We start from the raw sequence: 15,045 nt of genomic DNA, 5'->3' as shown, positions 1-15,045 counted from the left end.
TTAAAAATAAACTTAGTAAGGAAAGATCTGTGTGATTCCACTCATCGGAGGTCTCCAGAGGAGTCAAATCCACAGAGACGGAGAGTAGATGGTGGTGCCAGGGGCCGCGGGAGTGGAGGGGAGTGAGTGTTTCATGGGGACAGAGTGTCAGTTTGGGAAGGTGGGAAAGTTCTGGAGATGGCTGGTGGGGATGGTAGCACCATAATGTGAATGTACTTAGTGCCGCTGAACTCTACTCTTAAAAATGATTAAGATGATAAATTTTATGTTGTGCATATTTTACCACAATTAAAAAAAACAAAACCCCACATACTCGTATACACACACAAACAATTAAACTTATTAACACACATACAAAATAAATTTACTAATCATGTCCAGTAGGCGCTTCCTATTTGTGTCATTTAGTGACCTTTTTTATTTTTTAGCTTTATTGAGGTATAATTGACAAGTAAAATTGTAGGATATTTAAATCATACATTGTGACGACTGATACATGTGTATACATTGTGAAAGGACTCCTCTTGTCTAGCTGACATTTCCATCACCTCACATATTTATCTTTTTTGGAGGGGGGATTTAGAACATATGTTAACTCTCTGAGCATATTTAAATTATACAATACAGTCTTACCAACTATATGGCTTTTTTTATTGGGATAAAATACACATAACATAAAATTTACCATCTCAAGCATTTGTAATTGTCCAGCTCAGTGGCATTAAGTACATTCACACTGCTGTGCAGCCATCCCCACCATCCATCTCCAGAATTTCCTCATCTTCCCAAACTGACATTCTGTCCCCATTAAATGCTCACTCCCCTCCCCCAGCCCCTGGCACCACCGTCTATTTCTGTCTCTAAGGATTTGACTGCTCTAGGTATGTCGCTATGCTTTACTCTTTAGTCTCAGAAAAACCATGGGACACCAAGTGTCGTGCAGTGGGTGCTGGAAAGGGTGACGGGTATTGGGAGCTATGCCTGCACCTGATCAAAAGTTCCTTCCTCTCCAGAAAATTGTCAGGAAGCCCCCTTACTAAGGAAATCTTGAGTTTTTTCTCCATGTATAATGCCATCACTAGCCCTCTCACAGTAAACCCAGCCAGCTTATTCCACGTGTATTAATAAACATCAGTAGTGGGCCGGCCCGGTGGCTCAGGCAGTTGGAGCTCCATGCTCCTAACTCTGAAGGCTGCCGGTTCGATTCCCACATGGGCCAGTGGGCTCTCAACCACAAGGTTGCCGGTTCGATTCCTTGAGTCCCACAAAGGATGGTGGGCAGCGCCCCCTGCAACTAGCAAGGGCAACTGGACCTGGAGCTGAGCTGCGCCCTCCACAACTAAGACTGAAAGGACAACAACTTGACTTGGAAAAAAGTCCTGGAAGTACACACTGTTCCCCAATAAAGTCCTGTTCCCCTTCCCCAATAAAATCTTTAAAAGCAAACAAACAAAAAAACATCAGTAATATTTCTAAGAGTCCTTTGCAGGCTTTCAAAGCTCTGTAAGTACTTGGGCCTCTGCGTGGACACTCACCACCCACAGGAAGGTACTTAGAGCTTATTGTCTACGGGATCTATTTAAGGGCGGAGCAAGGATGGAATTTCTTTTGCTCAGTGGACTCTAGTGGAACACCAAGGGCTGGTAGCAGGAAAGGGGACCCTAAGGGGCTGTCATGGATTTTGCCTGTAAGGAGTAGTGTGCATTCCCGAGGTTGTACCAGAAGTGTGGTTGTGCGAATGGACATCAGGGGTCAAGACACAGCCAACCGTGGTACTTACAAAAACAGCATTGTATTTTTAAGACTGCTGCCTCGAGAGTTTTGTTTTTTAATTCCCTTTTTTATGTTTATTTGAAAGTTTTCTTCTCCCGATCTCCTCTCCTGTCTTTAGCCCAGGGCTTCTCTACCTCAGCAGCGTTGACTTTTGGGGCTGGTAGTTCTCTGGGATGAGGCTGTCCTGTGTATTGTAGGATGTCCAGCAGTATCCGTGGTCTCCACTGTCTAGATGCCAGTGGTCCTTTTTCTCCCCACCAGTCCTGACAAGCAGAAAAGTCTCCAGACCTTGCCCAGTGTCCTGGGGTATGGAGTGGTACAGAATCACCTCTTGGTGAGAACCACCTTTCTACTCTGACTTCAGGATTCCTGAATGAGCTAGATTCTTTCATTTGTGCTTCACAGTTTGATGACTCAGTATAACCACAGGGTCTCTGAGCTGGACCCCGTAGAATTCCCTGTGAAAATGTGGTCTGCCCACCTGTCTCTATAGTTATGTGGTTGGTTGATTGATTGATGGATGGATGGATGGATTCATTCGTTCATTCAACTGTGGTTGAATGTGACTTGGCTACTTACTCTGTTCTTTTCTAACTTCACCTCCCACCATTATCTCCCACATCCTCTTCTAGCTACACTGGGTCCTTGGTGTCTTTCAACATGCCAAGGAAGTGCCTGCCTTGGGGCCTTTGCACAAACTTTGTGCTCTGTCTGAACTACTTTACACTAAGATAGGTGCATGGCTGTTTTCTTTACTGAATTCAGGACTGCTCAGCGGTCACTTTCTTCAAGACCACCCGTGAAAACTAGCACCCCAGACACCCTCTGTTCTTTGACCATGCCTTGTGACCCATAGCAGCTGTATATATTAGTTTATTGTGTATTTCCCACCCCTCACCCTGGCCCCTGTGCACTAGAATGTAAGTTCCCTGAAGGCAGGGACAGGCCTGGTTACCTTACAACCTCCAGCCCCGTGGAGTTATGGTATCTCACAATGTCTGGAACATGTGGACATGTATCATCTCAGTTGGCATCGAGTGGACCCTACAGTGAAAGGTCTTACTTTTTCACAATAGAACTTGAACCCAGACTCCGGCTTGAGCCCAGCCTCTCTGAGAAGGTCCCTTTTGCTCTATGTGTGTATGTGTTTCAGGGGGAGATGTGAGTCCACCTGCTCTGTTTTTCTGTAGGATTGAAGTTGCCCTCCCGGACCTGGTCTCCACCGTTCGAGTCGGAGGGTTCCCAGAAGCACAACCAGAGCGAGTACGAGGAGTCTGGCGGCGAGTGCTGCTCCTGCCCAAAGACTGACTCTCAGATCCTGAAGGAGCTGGAGGAGTCCTCGTTCAGGAAGACGTTTGAGGACTACCTGCACAATGTGGTTTTCGTCCCCAGGTCAGTTCTCATTGGCTTGGGGTTGGGGTCGAGGCCTGGGGAACAAGATAAAGTGGAGGTCCAGACGGTGGGCAGAGTCTAGGCTGAGTCTCTTCCCAGGATGGAGGGAGAGATACAGGAAGCTTATCAGGAAGGGCACATATTCACCAAAAAGGGAGGAAACTTAAAAAACCCAGCATTTGCTTCCTGACTTCTCCAGAACTCTTTTCCCTAGCCTCTGGTCTCCATCCGAGTTCTGATACATATCCTGTAAGACTATTGAGGACAGTCCTGAGACATGCCTGCCCAGCCCAGGCTTGATTTATCACCACGTCTCAAGCTCAGAGCATTCTCTTTTTAAAAATCTGTGTAACCTTCTCATCCTTCTGGAACTTTCCATAGCCTCTTCAAAGTCCGGAGACCAGTCCTATTTAAATATGTTCAGTTTCTTTTAGTGAGTGAAAGGACTTTTTGATGTATATCTGATTCACCAACAGGGTTTGCAGTGAAAATCACTCTAGGCTTTTCATCTCTCTTTATTTTTCCTGCAAGCAAAGACAGTTCGGTAAAAAGGTTTCTGTGGGTCCCAGGTTGTTTCTGCTCTCTCACGGCCTCAGCTTACTCATCTGTAAAATGGAAACAATAACAGTTTCTATCTCTTAGGATTATGAGATTCCATGAGCCATACAGGGGGGTCTCAACCTTGACACTAGTGACTCTGGGGCCAGACCATTCTTTGTGGTGGGACCGTCCTCGGTGCTGTAGGATGTTGAACAGCATGCCTGGCCTCCCCCCTCGATGCCAGTAGCACCGTCTGCATCATGTTAGTTCATGAGTCTTTCAGCCACCCACTGAAGCAGGTGCCATCTCCCTCATGTGGGTCTGAAGCCTGCATTTCTGAGCTGACGAGTGACTCGCCACAAGTTATGGCAGCAAAGGTGTGAGGTGGGCTGTGAGCTGCCTCCTGCCTCTCCACCCTTGACCTCTGTGCTTCCCCCTTAAAGACCTTAGCAGATGGCTACCCAGAAATGTCTGATACAACTGGCTGTTTCAAAAGTAGATCGAAACCCCAGAAGGTTTACGTTGGGATAAAACAAGATTCTAAAACTGTCTCTTCACACGCCCATCGTTCCTCATCTGAGTGGATTAGCCGTTTCCTCAGAACCCTCAGCATGTAACATTTCTTTCATTTTTCTTTCTTGCATTCCCTCCCACCCCCACCCCATGACCCTGAACCCAAAAGAGCACACTGAATGGCACACCCCAGGCACTGAGGTAGATGCTGTTTTACCTGCGAAAAACAAAACGCTGCCGGACTTGGGGAAATGGCTGAGTCGGTTGTGATGTTTAAATTGAGTCGAGTTTGATATCCTAGGGGAACCCCAGATCTCTGGCTAGGTCTCTAGGGCATATTTTCTCTGTTTACCCCCTCCCCGCTCTTGCACCTGCTGGGAAAGATGTAGTTCAAATGATGGGAAAAAGTGGTCCATGGGCGCTCTTGGGCTGCTTGGACAGAATGTGGCTTCCAGGATGTCAGGAGCAAGAGGTCTGTCGGAAGAAGTTCTATCTGTCCTCAAAGCAGTTGGTTTTGTTTTCACAGAAAATCCTCTTCAGGCTCTGGTGCTGAGGACAGTAGGTATGACTCGCCTGTGGGACGTCCGTGTGGCCCCGGTGCTGGGCGCAGGGCCGCACTGGGAGCATGTTGTGTGCCTTTGCGACCCCAGGGGCGTCGTCTGGGGCTTGATGCATGTGATGGGCTGCTCTGCCGAGGCCAGGCGCTTCACAAATTCACACGTTAGAGGCCTTCACCCTGAGATGGCATCTGGGCACGAATGAGGGGAAAAATCGTAACTAACACACTCTTACTAAAACAGGATCAAAGGGGTGCTTCCTGGGCACCTGCCAGATGCCACACATTTCCCCGCTGCATTCGCTCACTCAGCATTTATCGATGCCTGCTGTGTGCGCACAGCTGTGGCCAGCGCCCAGCGTCTAAACCACGTGGGGCAGGCGGTGGGCAAAACTGACCAGGAAACATTTTTATCGGGGGTGACAGGTGCAGGACTACAGGTATAAGCCAGGTGTGCCGCTCCCCTTTGAATGAACTTCCTTTGTTCTTTTAAGACACAGGGTGGTCCTGGAGGAGAGGACTGTGAGAGATCTGAGGGAAAGTCAAGGTGGTAGGACCCGGCGCAGGCTCTTGGGAAGAACAGGAGGCCGGACAAGAAAGGCAGGGCGGGGCCATGCAAAGAGATGCTTTATTTTACTTTTATGGAGATATAATTGACATTTAACATTATGTTAGTTTCAGGTGTACAACCTAACAATTCGTTATTTGTATCGATTGCAAAATGACCAGCACAGTAAGTCTAGTGAACGCCAGTCACTTCACAGTCCCAGATGTCTTTTTTCTTTTGAGAACTTTAAGATCTACTCGCTTGGCACCTTTCAGATATGCATTAAACTATAGTCACTGTGCTGTACATGACAGCCCCAGGGATTATGTATTTTATAACTGGAAGTTGTGCCTTTTGATCCACTTCACCCATTTTGCCCACCCCTGTGATTTTATTCTTTAAGCAGTGTTTATTTATTTATTTATTTTCAGGCATATATGTGTGTGGCCCCCATCTGCCCTCTAGTGGCCATTCGGAAGATAATCGTGTAGAAAAGAAAGGTCCAGACCAGTTTCTTGATCTCAGATGTTAACACCAGGGGCCGACACTTTCTCAGGTGTGGGGACAGCCCTGTGTGTTGTGACATGCCGACCAGCATCCCACGTCACTACTCACTCTCTGCCAGCCGCACACCTGTCCCCCAAATTGTGACAACCCAAATGTCTCCAGATAGGCCCCGTGTCCCTGTGGTGGTGGGACAAGGGGCAGACTCACCCCCTATTGAGAACCGCTGGTCAAGTGTGACGGTGTGGGATAGTAAAATGCTGTGTATGGAAGGAGGAGAAGGAGCGGTTCATGTTTGGTCATGGGGGTCTTGCATGATTTCTTTGTGGCCTTTCGGTGCACAATCCTTTTGGTGTATACATATTTTGCCTGTTTCATGAGATTGTTTTGCGTCCTCAGTTGTTCAGACACCAGTTTCTCAGTAGTTATTTATGGGACACCAGCGCTTGATCATTGTTGCAAGGCCTACTTGTGGCTGTATAGACATGTTTGAATCTTGCTATTATGGGTATATCTTCGCTTTGATACCTTTGTTTTCCGTCTGAGAATGCCATTGCTCTTTTCATACAAAAAGACCACACGAAATCTTAATGAGTACCCCCAAAGTAGGGTTTGTTTTCTGACCACACGTTTTTCTGACTACAGTGCAGTAAAAACTAAAAGTTGACTTCGAAAGTTTGAATAGAAATTCTACTTCCATCACTTGGATATCTGTTGGGTCAAAGCAGAAATGGAAACTTTCATTCAAGTCCATTTGGAAAATAATGGAAATGTGAATATCACATACCTTAACTTGTAGAATATTGCAAAGATGACCTTTGATACAAATTAATAGACTTAATGGTTTCGTAAATTAAGAAAAAAATGTAAAACTATAAATGTATTAAGGAGGGAGAGGAAAATCAATATGGCTAAACTTGTAATTAAAATCAAAGGGGGAAAAACCACAAATAACTAGAAGTAAAAAGGTGATATAAAACTGGGGCCTAAGGAAGATTTTAATATGTTGAATTCATCTGGACAATCCCGTGCTATTGAATTTGAAACTTTCAGCTGGGAAAATTTATCTTGTCTGAGCTGATTCAAGAAGAAGTAGAAAAAATAAATATTCTAATAAACTTGAAAAAAGACTAAAAAAAGGTGTCAGTTAAGTGCCTCAAAAAACACAAAAAACAAAAGCCCCTGAACCAGAGAGTGTGACAGATGAGTTATTTTGAACTCTGAAAGAGCAACTATTTCCTGTAATACAGAAAATTTTCCAGAGCATAGAATTTATGGAATTCTTCCCAGTTCATTTTATGAAACTAATATAGCACCCCTTAGCAGAACCTGACAAAGTGCAACATTGAAAGAAAACTAAGGATCAGCTAATATGGGACTTTAGATCCAAATGTCCCAACGAAAGCACTGTGCTGGCAATATTGCTTATCTCAGAAGTGCAAAGATGGTTTAAGATCTGGAGATCTGATAATGTAATTGAATTCATCAAGAGACCCAGTAAGGAAAATCATATAATAATTTCATTTGATAATGTTAATTAAAAAAATTCTAATTTAGAGAAAGGGAGGAAAAAGGCAACAAGACAAATATGACCCAGGTGAAACTAACAGTCAGGTTAACATCATTTAAAAACTATTCCTGTCAGAGTTGGAAGGAGCCCAATGTCATCATTCCTAATTAACATTTCTGTGGGTGCTAGCCAGTGCATTTAGGTACAAATAGAAATTAGAATTTAAAAGAATGGATTGTGGGAAATAAAATCATTGATATTTGCAGGTAATCTAGGGCAAGGCTGGACAAACACTGGCCTGTGGCCTGTTTTGTCAATGACGTTTTTTTGGAATGCTCCCATACCCATTTGTTTCCATTGGGTCTATGGCTGCTTTCTAGCGACAGTGGCTTGAAAGCCATTGAAGGTTGACTAGTTGTGACAAAGCCACATGTCCTGCAAAACCCAAAATATTTACTGTCTAGCACTAATAGGAAAAGTTTGTTGACCTTTTTCCTGGCGTGTTCCTTGAAAACCCGAGAAAATCAACTATGGAACTCATAGAATGAGAGTTTGGCGAAGTAGGGACAATATAAATAAATAAAAGCCAATGGATATACTGGCACTAATTGGTATACACAACTGGAAAAGATCTCTTTCATATTCCCATAAAACCTTAGTTACCCCATCTAGAATTACCTGTAAAAGAAAAATTTGAAAATTTGCTGAGATATATAATTGTACAGATAAATAGGAAAGACTGTTTTAGATCCTTTAACGGAAGCTCACTGGCGAACAGCAAACTGGGTAAATTGTGCAACACGATCGATAAAGGGTTAATATCCTTAGTGAATGGACAGCACTGGAGCAGGAATGAGGAAAGCAGTAGAACTTCCTGGAAAAATAGGATAAGGGTGGACCATTGCCTAGAGAAACACAAAAGAACTAATACAGGAAAGAAACGTTCACACCGACCAGTACAAAGAGCTACCAATGAAGCAGTAGTGTGATGCCTTTTAAAAAAGTCTCTCAAGTTGAAAATCTGAAAAATGAAACCCGGCTAATCACTCAGTGTTGATGAGGTGCAGTGTCACAGCCCCCTGCTGAGAACAGGTGACCGTACAGTTCTGGAGAGCAATTTAGCCGGCTGTGTTAAGAGGCATAACCTAGTGATTTCTTTTCTGGGGATCTACTTTCAGGACCTAATAAGGCAATCAGAAAAAGATCAAAGCAATATTTATAATAGCAAAAGAGAACAGGAAACACTCCTATTAAAAATATAGGAGGATGGTTACGTACATTGTGCTCGTGCATTAATTGGAGTATTTTACAGTTTTCCAAGTTTTCTGCATTGAGCATGAGCTTCTTTCAAAACAAGGAGGGGACACCTCGCCTCACGTTGAAAAAGAAAAAGAACCCATGAATTCTGCCCTATTTAAGACATTATATTTTAAAGAAAATGTTTGATGAATGCTTCTAATACAAATGAACGAAATGGATTATAAAACTAGGTTGGTCCTCATCATAGTCATGCAGGATGTTTCTAGGAAAAAGTTGCCCACAGGAAACAGTGGGCAGTGGAATGATGAGTAATTTGAATTTTTTTATACTTTTTTTGGTGGTATTTCTAAACTTTAAGGCTATCAACAGGTCTTCTCCTCCTCTTCCTATTCCTCCTCCTCCTCTTTCTTCTTCTTCTTCTTCTTCTAAAGAAACCTTATACTCATTTTTTTTTTTTAATTGGGGAATACTGGGGGACAGTGTGTTTCCAGGCCATCAGCTCCAAGCCGTTCTCCTTCAATCTAATTGTGGAGGGCGCAGCTCAGCTCCAAGTCCAGTTGCCGTTTTCAGTTTTAGTTGCGTGGGGCACAGCCCACCATCCCATGTGGGAATTGAACCGGCAACCTTGTTGTTCAGAGCTCACGCTCTAACCAACTGAGCCATCCAGCTGCTCCATCAACATTTTTTTCTTAATATAGCTTTTTAAGGGGAAGAAAGTGAGCCTACTGCATTGGCATTTTTGGGGGTTATCTGTACCAACCTGAGTGGTAAGAATTGAAGTTGAATCACTCTAGTTACACAGGTGCCCTAGACGGTCGTAAGCATTAGAAGATATGTTTCTCCTGTTAAAACTGGTGGAGTTGGTCAGTGGCTTGGGCCGTTGGGAAAATACTGTTTGGCAGGGCTTCCTGAAAAACTTGACTCTTACATGCTTTTGGCATCTTATTGTTCACCCTGGACTTGGGTGGCCTGTTAACTCTGCAAAATGAAAACCTGAAATCAAGCGTGTGGAGAGCAATATGGGTGTGTGTCTATGACAATGGTCCCGGAGTCCCAGCCCTCTCGGGACGGGCCTGCCCTGCCTTACGATGCTGCCAGGGGCATCTTGAAAGCTGTGCTGGGTTGTAATTCCTGGCAATCTGCACTGTAATCCACCTGCCTTCTCGCAGCCCACTGCACCAGCCTTTCATTTTAAGCCTCTGATTCTCCAGCAGCATTTATATAAAGATGGCAGGTGCGTGACCATGTATGTCCTGCTGTCATGACAGGCCGTCGAGGAAACGCAGGGCCCTTGGCGACGTGGGAAATGGGACGACGGTCGTGCCCACGGCTGCGGGTTTCCCCAACGTCTCCTCGACCAGCACGCCCACAAGCTCAGAGGAGCACCGGCCCTTCGAGAAAGTAATGAACAAAGAGTCGCTGGTCATCTCTGGCCTTCGCCACTTCACCGGCTATCGCATTGAGCTGCAGGCTTGCAACCAAGATTCCCCTGAGGAAAGGTGCAGTGTGGCGGCCTATGTCAGCGCCAGGACCATGCCCGAAGGTGGGTCGGCACATCACGGGCCGGGAGACCCACGCCCACCGAGCAGAAGTCCTCCACCCTCTTTAACTTACTTGCCTTTATCGTTTTTTATGTATCTTTAGTTTTTCCCAGCTTTGCTGAGATACAATTGACATAGAACATTGTGTAAGTTCCTGTAACACGGTGTCCAACACGTTGACTTGATACCCTTGTAGGTTGCAGTCTGGTTATGCTGCACACACCTCCATAGCGTCGGTAACGACTCCATCGTCTCACATCATGGCCAGTTGTTTTTTCATGGAGAGAACATTTAAGTTCTACCCTCGTGCACAATGCAGTGTTATTAACTATAATCACCATGTTGTCATTAGAGGCCCAGAAAGTGTTCACCTTATAACTGGAAGTTTGTACCTTTGGAACAATATTTCCCCATTTCCCCCACCACCCAGCCTTGGTAGCCACCATTCTGCTCTCTGTGTTTGAGTTCATCTTTTTTGTATTCTACATCTAAGTGAGATCAGGCAGTATTTGTCTCTCTGTCTGACTTATTTCACTGAGCATAATGCCCTCAAGGTCCATCCAGGTTGCCTTTATTATTTTTTACATACACAGCCATTATATAAACTTTAGAAAAATACACACAAGCCATAAGAAAAACAAAATAAAATTAAGAAATACATATATGTAGGGTATTAGTCCAGAGAAACAGAACCAACAGAATGTGAGATAGACAGACAGACAGACAGATATGTGGGCCGTCCCGTATGGTGATCCTTACATGTCCGTTCTCCAACAAGGGAAATGGAGCATAGGAAAGTGTAACCAGCTCGATGTCGCTGGCTGGTAAACGGTAGAAGTGGGATTCGATCCGGGGGTCAGGTCCCTGCCTCTAACCTCTAACCACTGCTCCTTACAGCCAAGGCAGATGACATTGTGGGCCCCGTGACCCATGAAATCTTCGAGAACAACGTCGTCCACTTGATGTGGCAGGAGCCGAAGGAACCCAATGGTCTGATTGTGCTGTACGAAGTGAGTTATCGGCGGTACGGCGATGAGGTAAGACCTTCGACACCTGGGCATGAGCCTTCACGGCTGTCGTTGGTACCTCCTTCCTCTTCCTAAATTCTGGCCCACACGCTTCTCAGTGGATGCTTCATTGTCAGGACTCAAAACCTTGATACATAACTTTCCAGAGAGATGAGTCAGAAATGCTAATCCACAAACATTTCTGTCAGCAGTTTCTTACTTTGCTCTCCGGCTCTGTCCTACGATTTGAGCGATGGCTGCCTGAATGTGTGTCTTCCCTCACGTGACAGGAGACTCATCTCCTTTGGAGAGAGTTATCTGAATCTGGGACTACATCACCTAAAACTTTAATAAGTGACTTTTTATTGGGTGAATGGTGAACACCAAGATGCACAAGACAGGGGATCTAAGAACAGAAAGGAAGTGAAGCTTGTCCCCAGGGCTCGCTGGTGCCCACACATGTTAAGTGCTTTACACACAATATCTCATTTATTGTATTTGATCACATCGAAGATGGGATGAGAGGCCGCGTTTTTTTTTATGGACCACTAAGAAACAAAGAGATGCAGCCACGTCTAACTGGAAGGTGACATTGCTTGTAAGATACGTTCCAAGTTTAGAAATGTCAGAATGTGAAAATGTTATGCCTCTTGGGGCTGATGAAGTGCAATAACTCCTCAGAATAACCCAATGGCCTTGGTATTGAAGTGTCCAGAATTTAAGTTGTGTCCAAGGTCCTAAGAATAGAGTCAGGATTCAAACCCAAGCCCATCTGATATTCCAAGTCCCAGGATTTGTCAGTAAAAGGGCCAGATAGTAACCATGTTTGGCTGTGCAGCCAGACAGACTGTTGCAAATACTCAGCTCTGCCATTGTAGTTCAAAAAGCCACTATCTAGATGACCTGTAAATGAATGGGTGGTGGTTGTATGCCAATAAAACTTTATTTACAAAAACAAAGCAGTGGGCCAGATTTAGCCTGTGGACCATAGTTTGCCAGCACCTAACAAAACTGTCTGATTTCCTGGAACTTTGGTGATCCTGTAACCAGGTGGGCACAGCATGGCTTTCCCAAGCTAGGAAGGACAGGTGGGTCTCCGTCTGTTTACCCCTTCTGGGACCAGATCTGCTCTTGATGCCCAAATATCAGCTCTGAAATGATTTAGAACTGAAATCAGTGAAGTACGGCTGTGGGCCAAATCTGGCCCTGAGGCCTATTTTTATTACAGCCTGCAGAGAGTTGTAAAAAGAAACAAAGAAGAATGCACATGAAAGTGAGTCCAGTGCCAAGCTAAGCATCAGTATGGGAGGGGACTTCTCAGGAGTGCATAAAGGGAGCCATGTCCCATTGGGGACCATTATTGCGAGACTGATTAATATCTTATCCTGTATGTATTAATCTCATATATCCTAAGAAAATAATTCAATTTGGGGTGGGGCAAAGCTTTATGCATAAGATTTCCTTTTCTTCCTTTTTAAAAAGATTTTTATTAAAATATACTAACATAAAATATTATGTCAGTTTCAGTATTATACCATAGTTACTCAACATTTATATACCGAAAGAAGTGATCACCATGATAAGTCCAGCAACCACCTGACACTGTACCAGCTGTCACAATATTATTGACTATATTCCCCATGCTGTACATTATGTCCCCATGCCTTATTTGTTTTATACCTGGAGATTTGAGTCTCTTATTCCCTTCATCTTTTTTCCCTCATTTTTAAAAATTTTCAATTAAACAGTTGACATTCAATGTTATTTTATATTAGTTTCAGGTGTACAGCATAGTGGTTAGACATTATGTAATTAAGAAGTGCTCCCCCAACCAGTCTAGTACCCCACCTGGCATTATGCATAGTTATTACATATGATTAAACTATATTCCCTGTGCTTTACATCCCCATGAACTATTTTGTAACTACCAGTTTATACTCTTCTTAATCCCTTTACTTTTCTACCCCAGTCCCCCAACTCCCCTCCCGTCTATCACCCCAATAAATCTAGTACCCATCTGCCACCATACATAATTATTACAATTGTTGACTATATCCCTTACACTATACCCCACATCCCCATGACTACTGTGTAACATCCAATTTGTACTTCTTAATTCCCTTCTCCTTTTTCACTCACCACCCCAACGCCCTTCCATCTGGCAACATCAAAATGTTCTCTGTATCTAGACTCTGTTTTTGTTTCTTTGTTTATTTTGTTCTGTAGATTCCATATATAAGCAAAATCACATTTGCATCTGTCTTTCTCTGTCTAACATACTCCACTCAGCACAATACCCTCCAGGTCCATCCATGCCACCGCAGATGGCAAGAACCCATTTCCATGGAATATATTGCTCCTCTTTATCCATCCTTCCATCAATGGGCACCCAGGCTGCCTCCACATCTTGGCCATTGTAAACAATGCTGCAATGAACATATACTGGTAGATTGCACAACATCCCTTGAAGTAGCGGTTTTGGGTTTCTTGAGGTAAATACCCAGAAGTGGGATTACTGGGTCCTTCTTTGTCTCTTGTTATAGCCTTTGTTGTAAAGTCTATTTTGTCTGGTATAAGTATTGTACCCCAGATTTTGTTTGCTTTTATTGTTTCCATTTTCATGAAATATCTTCTTCCCATCCCTTTACTTTCAGTCTCTGTGTGTCTTTCAATCTGAAGTCTCTTATAGGCAGCATAATGTAAGGGGTTTGTTTGCTTATTCATTCAGCCACCCTATGTCTTGTGTTGGAATATTTAATCCATTTCCATTGAAAGTAATTGTTGACAGATATGTAGAATTGCCATTTTATTATTCATATTTTTTGTCTTGTTTTTCTTTTTCTTCTTAAAGAAGTCCCCTTAACATTTCTTGTGATACTGGTTTGGTGTTTTTGATGAACTTCTTCAGCTTTTTTCTTGTCTTGGAAGCTCTTTATCTCTCCTTCCATTCTAAATGACAGCCTTGCTGGGTAGAGTAACCCTTGGTTGTAGGTTATCGTTTCTCATCCTTTGAATATTTCATGTTAATGGCCTTCAGGCTGCAAGGTTCTGTTGAGAAATCAGCTGACAGTCTTATAGGAGCTCCCTTGTAGGTAACTAACCTGCTTTCTCTTGCTGCTTTAAGATTCTCTCTGTCTTTAACCTTTGGCATTTTAATTATGATGTGTCTTGGTTGCTGACCTCTTTGGGTTCATCTTGTTTGGACTCTCCTGCACTGCTTGGGCTTGTATATCTATTTCCTTTGCCAGGTTAGGGAAGTTTCTGTCATTATTTTTTCAAATAGGTTTTCAATCACTTGCTTTCTCTCTTCTCCTTCTGGTTACCCATATGATGCGAATGTTGACCCCGAGGCCCCTTAAACTGTCCTCATTTTTTGTATTCTTTTTTTCTCTTCGTTGTTCTGATTGGGTGTTTTCTGCTACCTTTTCTTCCAAATCACTGAATTCAGTCCTCTGTTTCATCTAGTCTCCTGGTAATTCCTTCTAGTGCATTCTTCTTTTCAGTTATTATATTCTTTATTCTGACTTACTCTTTTTTTTTATGTTTTTCTATCTCCATTTTTATGTTTTTATCTCTTTGTTGAAGTTCTCCCTGATATCATTGAGCATCCTTATAACCAGTGTTTGGAACTCTGCATCTGGTAAATTGCTTGTCTCTATTTTGTTTAGTTGTTTTTCTGGAGCTTTGTTCTTTTCTTTTATTTGGGACCATGTTTCTTTGTCTGTCCATTTGGCTGCCTTCTTGTGTTTGTTTCTATGTATTAGTTAGGGCTGCTATGTCTCCCCTTGTTAGTAGAATGGCCTTAAGTAGTAGGTGTTGTGGGGCCCAGTGGTGCACTCTCCCTGATCACCTGAGCTGGATGCTGTAGGTGTGTCTCTTGTGTGGGTTGTGTGTGTCCTCCT

At 43.7% G+C, this 15,045-nt stretch overlaps 1 protein-coding gene across 4 annotated transcripts in view; it reads left to right on the top strand.

The window, feature by feature from the left end:
- INSR (insulin receptor) overlaps positions 1–15,045 on the top strand; it is a 125,521-nt gene that overhangs the window by 89,688 nt on the left and 20,788 nt on the right. For 2 of the 4 annotated variants that reach the window (XM_033134339.1, XM_033134340.1), the window contains exons 10-13: positions 2,964–3,165; positions 4,745–4,780; positions 9,864–10,138; positions 11,034–11,173. In XM_033134339.1, coding sequence (XP_032990230.1) covers positions 2,964–3,165; positions 4,745–4,780; positions 9,864–10,138; positions 11,034–11,173 — 653 coding nt within the window. The remainder of the gene's footprint in view (positions 1–2,963; positions 3,166–4,744; positions 4,781–9,863; positions 10,139–11,033; positions 11,174–15,045) is intronic. The other 2 variants (XM_033134341.1, XM_033134342.1) reach the window with 1 other exon arrangement.

Source organism: Rhinolophus ferrumequinum, chromosome 18 (assembly GCF_004115265.2).
Source record: "Rhinolophus ferrumequinum isolate MPI-CBG mRhiFer1 chromosome 18, mRhiFer1_v1.p, whole genome shotgun sequence".
In the NCBI taxonomy this organism is placed as follows: Eukaryota; Metazoa; Chordata; class Mammalia; order Chiroptera; family Rhinolophidae; genus Rhinolophus; species Rhinolophus ferrumequinum.
This window is presented reverse-complemented; position numbering and strand designations above follow the sequence as displayed.